Genomic DNA, 9350 nt, shown 5'->3' with positions numbered 1-9350 from the left:
CCTTCCCGCACCTTCCCTTCCCTTCCCCAGCTCCTCGGTGTCCCCGATGTGCCCCAGAGCTGCTCGTTCCCTCCAGGCCCTGGCCCTGCTGGCAGTGCCACCCCTCAGCCCCGCTCACCCGCCAGGATCTGGAAGACTCCAGTGATGTAGAACCTGCCGCCCTTGGTGAGTGTGAAGAGCTGGCAGAAGAACAGGAACAGCGACAGCACGCTGAAGATGACGGAGAGGATCATCATGGCTTGGACAGACTGCAGCCATTCTGGAGACAGACAGACAGACAGACGACACTTCAGCCTGGGCACCATGGACCCCTGCTGTGCTCACGGCCAGGCCACCACCCACCCTGGCTCCTGCAGGGTGTGGGGAGCTGGGCCATATCCAGTGCTGCCCCAGCTGCTGAGATCCCGGGATCTGGGTGCCATGTGGGTGCCACAGGTCTGCTGCTGGAATACAATGGACCACAGGCCTGGGCACTGCCTGGGGAGTATTTATCACAAAACAGAACAGAGACAAAAACCCTGAGCTACTCAAAGCAGACAGAGCCTCTCCCCCAGCTCTGTGCCTGGCCCTGGCTCTTCAGCTGTGCTGCAAACACCAAAGCCATGTGCAACAAGCTCTGGGACACCGTGCTGGCCTAGCCCCGAGGGCAAATAAACACACAGGAACAAAAACACCCTCTGCCCCTGTGGAGCTGAACCTTTGGGAAGTCCTCCCCAGCTGCCAAGAGCAGCTGTGGCCCAGAGCAGACCAGTTAAACCAGCCCGTGTGAGTCACTGCTCAGCTATTTCCAGCCTTAGTGGGTGTGTAACTCCCCACGTAAAAAAAAATATAAATAAGCAAGCAGAATGCAGCTCCATGCCACGAGCTGCTGCAGCTTGACAGAAAGAGGCAGTGCTCACGGGTACCTCTGCCTGCCTCCTTCTTTATAAGGCTTGAAATCAAAATGCAGGACTCATACAGGTAAACTGAGGCACAAACCACACAGTGAAAGACAGAAAAATGCTGCTTGGAGCTGGACGGGATCAGGCAGCACTGAAGCCTCAGACTCAGTCCTGTGTTCCTGCCAATGTTTTACTCCCACCGATTTCAGTCCCCTACCTGCAGAATTGGAGCAAAACTCCCAAATGAAGCTGCCCTTCAGCTCCGCCAGCCCCGACCTTGGAGCAGCAAACGAGGCAGCTGAGACTGTCCAGGGCAGTGTCTGCCCCAGAGCAGCGACCATATCCCCACCAAATCCCTGTGAGCAGTGCTCAGGGAGAGGAGAACAGAGTTTGGACCAGAGAGTGAGGCCCAGCCTCCAGCTGGGATGGCAGAGGTGATCCATGGGCACTGCCAGTAAATCCAGGGCTGCAGGGAACATCCTGTGCCTCTCAGTCACGTCTGTGTTTGACTTGGGGCCAGGATTTCTACCCCTTGTCTTTGCCTCTTGTCTCTGGATGTGCAGGCAAAGGAGCAGAGGCAGTCCCTGCTCCCAAAGCTCTGCAACCACCCAGAGCAGCCCCTGCTGCTCACAGCCAGCCTGGTCCTTCCTCTCCCTGTCACACTTCCCATCACAAAGCACTCTCCAGCTCCAGAGCGCTGCGTTCCCTGTGTGCCACTCTGCCATTCCTCAGGAAGGAGCAGCTAGTGCTGCTTCCAGGAAATCCCAGGGTGGATTTCATTGCAATGTGCACACAAAATGTCCAGTGTATTTCCCCTGTCTCAGGCAGCCTCAGCCCCACCGGCCCCTTCAGCTCCGGCTGTCTTCCACCAGTGGGAAATGGGATGAGGCAGTTCCAGCACCAACAAAACCATCATAAATCCTTGCTCAGATCAGACCAGAGAGGTGCTTGGAGGATGTGCAGCTGCTGAGCTGAACCTCCTTCCACTCCTCAGCACAGACAGGCTCCCATCCCAGCTCGGGGTTGCTGAGCTCTTCTCTCACCCCTTCCCAAGCCCTGCAGCTGTGTCCAGCTCCGTGCACCAGCTGAGCCAAAGCCAAGCCCTGCAGTTTCATCCAGGACCAGAAAGCCAAGTCTTTTGTGACTGCAAAGGCCACGGGATCCGGCCCGAGAGGAGCCCTTTCTGCCGGAGGTGGATGCTCCCACTGCTGGTTATTTTAGGAGAGAACTGTCTAGACGGAAAGCTGAGCTGAGCTGCCCTTTAATTGCATCCGCCTCCCCTGCCTGGTTTTTGGTTCTGAATGCAAATGATTTATAGGGGCTTTGCAAAATCCCATTGTAATAAAGAGCCATGTCAGAGGCAGAGAAAGGCAGTGCTGAGGGGGGAGCTCACCGTGGCCGGAGGGTTTGGGCAGCCAGCCTGGGAGCAGGGAAATCAGGAGATGATCCCACAGACCAGAGCTCTGAGCCTGCTCACATCCAGCCCTCCACTGACTTTTGCTGGCCTCCTTTGTGAAAACAAAGGCAGGATCCCAGCACAGGGCTGAGGCCAGGAAAGTGAATTCCAGAGCTCCATTAACTCCATGGCAGTTGCCCACAGACTCCAGCTGAAGTAGGATAGCTAGTTGCCTTTAATACACTTAAAATCACTCCTATAAGTGCAGATAGGGTTTTTACCTCCTCAGCCCCACGTGCCTTTAACCCCTGTGCTGTCAGTTCTGTGTCCAGCCCTGAGGATTTCAAACACAGTGAATGTCGCAGAGGGAGCTGCAGCTGGGCTGTCAGCACTGTTTACTCCCAGGCTGTTATTTGTGGTTTCCCCTGGGCAGCGAGCTGGTTATCCCATTTTTCCCCTGCATCTCCTCAGTTCTGTGTTTATATCTTTGTTCTTCAGGAAGAAGAAGAAAAGGAAGCAGCATGGAAAGGATAGATAACACCCTGCACACCGCTTCCGGAGACGACCCGGCGGGAGTGGGCTCTAAGCCCTTTCAGGCACCAGAGACAAAGCAAGAAGTTTTTACAAAACAACTTTGAATTTTTCTTAAGTTCTGCAAGCCCTGATTTGTTCATAGCACTACTTACAACAGCAGGGAGAAGACTTCAGCCCTGAGATGATAAAAACTGTTGTTTCACCGCCCTAAAATCCAGCATGAAAGAAATCCAGAGCAGAAATTGGAACCCAGAGCAGAAATTGCAGTTGAATCTCCCAGAGAGACAGCAGCCAACCCAGCCCTGCTTGCAGGGATGTTTTATGCCCTGACAGGACTGACGGGGCAGGGAAAAACGTGCCCTTGGCCAGGAGCAGAGGCCTTGAGGGACAGGCTTTGCCTCCCCAGGGTTTAATTCACACCCTCCACCTTTGGCCCCAGCCAAGGAGGAAAAACAAAGTGCACACTGAAGACACTTATTTGAGCAATCAGCTTACCCACTGCTCTAAGAGCTCCCTAAATTAGTGCTGTGCATTAAAAACCCCTCCATGCTGGGATCTGCAGCTGATGGGAACGTTTTACAGATGGGAGTTTTCCTTTTGCCAAGTGTGTATGCTCTGTACATTTGAAAAGCAGCCACTTCTAGAGAGGAAAACATCCATTAGGGAGGTAACAGTAACATATAATACAGCCAAAGCTGGAGGGAGGGAATTTATGCCCCCAGCTGTAAAACCTGCTGCTTCTATGCTGCAAGGTACATCTCAGCAGGGTCAGGAGCAGCACAGGTACAAAGGGACCAACCCAGGGCTGCCAGCAAAAGCCACGTTTTCTGAGCAGAGTTTCTCCAGAGCACACTCTCAGGTGTCAAGGCCTGACCAAGATCCTGAGCCCAGCTCACATCCTGCCCTCTGGAATGGCCAGGTTGCAGCAAAACACTGGGACTTGCAGTGGTTTTGATATTCAAACACCCCAAAGAGGGCTGGAAAAGGGTGAATTGGAGATGCAGGAACACCAGCTGACCTGCAGCACTCCCCAGACTGCACCTCAGACAGAGGCCCCAAGGTCAGAACAGCTCAGGTGCCTGTGGTGCTGCCCTGCACAGCCCAGCCTGCCCATGCCCCTGTCCCCAGGGCTGTGGGGACACCTTTTCTGTGGGGACACCTTTTCTGTGGGACAGCTCTCCTGAGGAGACAGCTCTCCTGAGGAGACACATCCTCCCCATCTGTCCAGCTGAGCCACTGCACAGTCCCAGGGGAAATCCAGGGAAAATCCATCTCCACTGCAGATTTCTCGTGCTGTGGCCCAGCCTCCCTCTGGCACAGTCAGACATTCCCAGATGGTGCTGCTGGATGCTCAAAGCAGCAGCACCTTGGAGCAGGTTTGGCTCCCAACAGCTGCTCCTTTCCAATCCTCCCATGTGTAGCCCCTGAGAACAACCACATTGTGCTGGATTGATGTATTCCTGTAAATCCCAGCAGCAGAGGGGGATTCTAAAGAGCTCCCAAGGTGTTTGTGAGGGCCAGGGGATGAGCAGAGGAAACCCTGGGGCTGCAGGGAGGCAGTGACTGAACACAGCGCTACCAGTCCTGTCCCAGTCCTCCTGCTCCTCTTCTGCAGCTCCTTCAGATGGAGATGAACCTCTCAAACCTCTGTCTTCTCCGCTCCTCCTCTTTTCCTCTCAGCTCTCCTCCCTTTCCTTCTTGAAGCTCCATTCAAGAAGTCCATGAAGCCAGGACATCCAGAGCTCTCCAGAGCTGCCACGCTCCAACATCCCATTGGAGCTCCTATCTCGTCCCAGGCCACTCCTCATGCAGTTGAGGCAGCAGAAAGTTGTTGGCACCACGAAAAACTCCTTCCAACAGCTCCACAAAGCCCAAGGCAGCTCCTTTCCCAGGCCCTCGGCTCTGGCCTCCTGCTGGCCTGTGCTGAGGTGGCAGATCCATCATTCCATGCCCAGATCCTCCCCAGGGCTCCAGACCAGCTCCTGCTGATGTCCAGTCCAGGAGTGGGCAGCAGTGGTGCTCGGGCCCACAGACCTGGTGCAGGGTCACTGCTCCCACAGGGACATCCCAGAGTCTCATTGAGGCCCAAAAAAGGTTGGCTGAAGGGTTCTCCAGCAGCACACTCTGCAGGGGACTCCCCCACCCTTTCTTCTGGTTGGACAGTCATCGTTTGCCCACATTGCCTTCTTCCTCCCGTTCTTCCATGGGCCAGAACACAAATAGGGCACGAAGGTTGTCTAACCCCACCTTTCAGAAAAAAATGGGAGCCAAAGACATCTGGAGCAGCTGAGAAAAAAACAGCACCTGTTCCCAACCTCTCCTTATCAGAAGCTCTTTGTAAGAAGAACCAGCAACAATAAAAAAATGGCTTTAAGCAGAAGAAATCCCTTTCTTATTGAAGGCAAGAAAGTTATGGGACAAACTGATCTGAAATATAAAATATCCTCTTGGAACAGGAAATTTTTAGATTTTAGGAGTAAATTTTTTACTGAGAGCATGGGCAGGCCCTGGCACAGGGTGCCCAGAGCAGCTGGGGCTGCCCCTGGATCCCTGGCAGTGCCCAAGGCCAGGCTGGACATTGGGGCTGGAGCAGCCTGGGACAGGGGAAGGTGTCCCTGCCATGGCAGGAGTGACACTGGGTGAGCTTTCAGGTGCCTCCTAACCCAAACCAGTCTGGGATCCTGTGAACACCGAGGGACGAGTTGAAGTCCCCCAGAGTTGGCAGAGAGGGCTCAGTCCTGCCCGGTGTCACCCATTATTAATGAAATTATTAATAAAATCTGCTCTGGGCAACAACCTGGGCTTTGCTTGTGGCCATCACAGGGCCCCCAGCACTCGGAGATTGGGAAGTGGCAGCTGGGCACTTCCCAAGTTTCAGGGGTTTCTTTTCTCTTTAAAACAGCCCCAAAGCACCAGACTGCCTGTGGACAAGTCAGCTGCAGGAGAAACTGTGAGAAGACAACAGGAGAAACACCCCCTGCCATTCAGAAGAATGTGGGGATCTCCATGGATGGCCTCGTTGCCTCCCCACTTTCAGCACTCCCACCACAATCAGAGTAGAGCATAGCGGAAAAGAAGATTTCTTTCCTGCATAAAACATTTATCTGCAGAAAGGAAAGGCCATTTTTGGAGGAAAAAATATCCCTGTCTGGAGATGTGAACACAGGATGGAATCTCCTCAAGAGCGCTTGCTGGGCCCGGCCATGTGCCCCGAGCCAGGCTGGCGCACGGCCCTGCTGACCCACAGCCCCGGGATTCAGAGCTGAATTCCTGAGATAAGTCTTTTCCAGGAATGTCTGACAGCACAAACGAAGCAAAGATTGCAACATTTTTTCCATAGTTCTCGTCCTCCTGAAGAAAAAAAAGCATTATCTAACAGCAAATGCAAAAATCAAAGCAACGAGCAGGCGGCTGTACGCAGGGAAGGAGTGGGAATGTGCCCTGGACTCCTGCTGGGGTGGCTCAGCCCTCGGACACAGAGGGGCCGAGCCCTGCCAAGAGGAATTCGACCAATCCAGAACATCCCCAGGGGCTGCTGGTGTCCTGAATCTTCACTTGGCAGCCACCCTCAGCCCTGGCCTTGCTTTGCTGCCTGCCCCATTCCTAAGGGATAATGTGCAGGGTGAGGAGCACAGCCCAGAACCTGCCCCAGCGTGAAACAAAAGCAAATCCTGCTGACAGCCAGATTTAAAAGTTCTGCTTCTTGTTGTGCATCCACACAAAGGTCACCAAGAGGAGGGTGCCTGCATGACAGGACAGGGGAGGCTCAGCTGACACCACAGGGCCACCGCAGCAGCACCACCCCTCAAAGTCCCCATCCATGATGAACATGGGTGACCCAGCACCATCTAATTCCCAAATTCCACTCACTGAGTCCCACTGCCTTTTGAAAAGAGAAGAAGAAATAACCACACCCCAGAGGTCACTGTGATGGCCAGAGCAAAAACTGCCCCTGTGTAAAAACTGAAAGTTCTACCAAAACTCCCGATGAGGATTCATTGCTGTTTCCCCAGAGCATCTTGGCACTCCAGGATTAACCATTCAGTACCTTCCTAGGCACAGGGAAATGAATTTTTATGGCTCTCTGGAGCCCACTGCAGCACAGCCTCTGTTCTGAGAGCTGTGACCAAGAATGGTTTGTGGTATTTGTATGGGAACATTCCTAATTTTGAAAATAAGCATATTCCTAGGAAAGGGGTGTGAGGATGAGGCAGGAGACAAGCGTGAGCCTGGGAGGTGGCTATGCCACAGTATCCTTGCCCTGTGACCACCCTGCTGCTCCTAAGAGTGGCCGACAGCAGCTCCTGGCAGTGGTGACAGGGTTGGGAGCGAGCAAGACCCACTGGAAAAGAGACCCTGTGGCATTTTTGCTCTTTTTACAAACAGACCTTAAAAGCCCTGCATAAGCCCAGGAAATCTCCTTTGATTTTCTGTTCCCACAGCAGTGGTGGGCTCTGGACCCTGCATCCAGTGTCCCACAATATGAAGAAGGTCCTCAGCAGCACTGCTCCCACATGCTGGCCACAGGGTGAAGGGGACACAAGCTTTCGTCCAAGCAAAACCCCCTTCTCCTGAGAAGCAGAACCTTTGAGTAGGTGAGGCTGTCAGAGAGCTGCTTAAGCCTTGATCACAGTGAACTTCTACTCAAAGAGCAGCTTACTGGGGCACTTTATTTGGAATCCTAGAACGGTTTGGGTTGGAAGGGATGTTACAGATCATATTGCACCCCACGTGCCATGGGCAGGGACGCCTTCCACCAAATCAGGGCTATCAACCCAACTCAGCTGCTCAGCTGTATTTTCAACGGGATTATCTTGACTATGGTCCCTCTAATGGTGAAAAATCAGCCCTGGAAAGACTCCAGCAGCTCTGGGAGCAGGCCATGGACACTCCCGTTGGAGTTTGGACAAGCCCCTCTCATCCCCAGCAGAGCATCCCGTAAACATCCAGAAAGAGCGGTGCAGGTTCGGAAAGCAGATTTGGGGAGGCTTTAGAGCGCTGGGTTCTGGGACTCCTAGGGGCAGAGCTGCCTTTCATTACAAAGCAGGAGCTCAGCACTTTCGCAGCTCGCATGACTGGCTCTGAAGCGGGGCTGCCGACGCTGCACCAGCCAGCGCAGCCGGCTGCTGATGCGGGACGCGGCTCCAGAAGGCTCCTGGCCTGGGATCCGATTCCCTCGCCTGGGATGCGGTCCAGCCGCTTTCCCGGCTGGCCCGGACACCAGCAGGCGTCAGCAGAGACCAGCGCCGGGGTAGGAGCGGCGCTGGCAGCGAGAGCAGAGCCCTCGGGGACAGCGAGGAAAGTGGGGACAGAGCAGCGGCATCGCCTCCCCATGTGGGCAGCGCGAGTGGCTCGCTCCCACGGGCCGGCCATTCTGAGCGGAATCTCCAAAAACCCTCTCACAGCCTCCCTTCGCTGAGGGACCCTGCTGGAGTGTCTAATGCTCCCCGTGTCACCGTGCCCCCCTCGCCAGGGCCACTCGGGCTGCTCCCACCCAGGCCCGCGTTCCCAGCACAGTGACCGTGTCCCAGGGACGGCGCTGGGACCCACAGCTGCTGTCACTGGGGGCTGCACTGGGAGAACGTGTGTCCGCAGGAAAGCAAAAGCCAGGCTAACAAAACAAATGCTGGCCCCAGCACCACCGACATCAGCTCTGTCTTCCAGGGAAACTGAGGCACGGGCTTGCCCGACTGTCTGACATGGATTTTGTGTTCCTGGTGCCACTGGTCACTCTGGAAACCGCGTGTCACGGTGTCTCAGCACTCTCTCCTCCCTTGCTGACCTCAGCAAACAGTTCAGAGGTGATGTCACCCAGTGTGACATCAGCCTTCCCCAGGCTGGGGCCCGCGGTGGCTGTTCAGCCCCCCGGGAGTGCAGGTGCACGGCACGAAGGGCCCGAGCACTCAGCACAGCCCCCACAGCCATCCCCAGGACCAGGGCTGTGCCCAAACCTCAGCCTGTGCCAGCGGCACAACGCAGGACGGATTTCCAGGTAGGGGACAGGTGTCCTCTGGAGACAGAGTGTCCTCAAGGCCCAGTGGGCATCCTTCAAACCCCTCACAAGCAGAGCAAGAGGGACCTGTCCCAAAAAGAGCCCCACAGCCTCCAGCAGGGTAACAGGCTCCCAGCGACCCTGCCCAGAGGAGCACCTCGTGTCTGCGCATTCAGGAGGAAAAATGAGCTGATAGCAGGAGACCGCCCAGCAGGGCTCCAGCCGTCCCCGCCAGTGCAGCTGAGGGTGTCCCCTGCCCTGGTGCTGCCAGGACCTGCCCCTCAGCCCGAGGGCAGCCGGGCAGAGCCATGGGCAGCACGTCTAATCCTCGTCCTGAGCCCCACCACAGCTTCAGGGACTGCGAGGGCGGCGGAGCAATCCCCACTGCCGGGCCAGCCCCGTGTCCCCACACCGGGACACAGCACAGCCGTGCCCCTCCAGCGGGGGACACAGCAGAGCAGGCGAGGGGAAATCCAAGAAAGAATCCCAAATAACCTGCATGGGCAAATCCCTCTTGATTCCATAGGTGCCGGGGGCGGGACCAGCC

The 9350-nt window shown here is 55.5% G+C and overlaps 1 protein-coding gene across 1 annotated transcript in view; it reads right to left on the bottom strand.

Annotated features, from left to right (window-relative positions):
• PMP22 (peripheral myelin protein 22) overlaps positions 1 to 9350 on the bottom strand; it is a 16006-nt gene that overhangs the window by 3929 nt on the left and 2727 nt on the right. The window contains exon 4 of the mRNA XM_015646108.2: positions 119 to 259. Within this exon, the coding sequence (XP_015501594.1) occupies positions 119 to 259 (141 nt within the window). The remainder of the gene's footprint in view (positions 1 to 118; positions 260 to 9350) is intronic.

Source organism: Parus major, chromosome 18, assembly GCF_001522545.3.
Source record: "Parus major isolate Abel chromosome 18, Parus_major1.1, whole genome shotgun sequence".
Taxonomy (NCBI): Eukaryota; Metazoa; Chordata; class Aves; order Passeriformes; family Paridae; genus Parus; species Parus major.
This window is presented reverse-complemented; position numbering and strand designations above follow the sequence as displayed.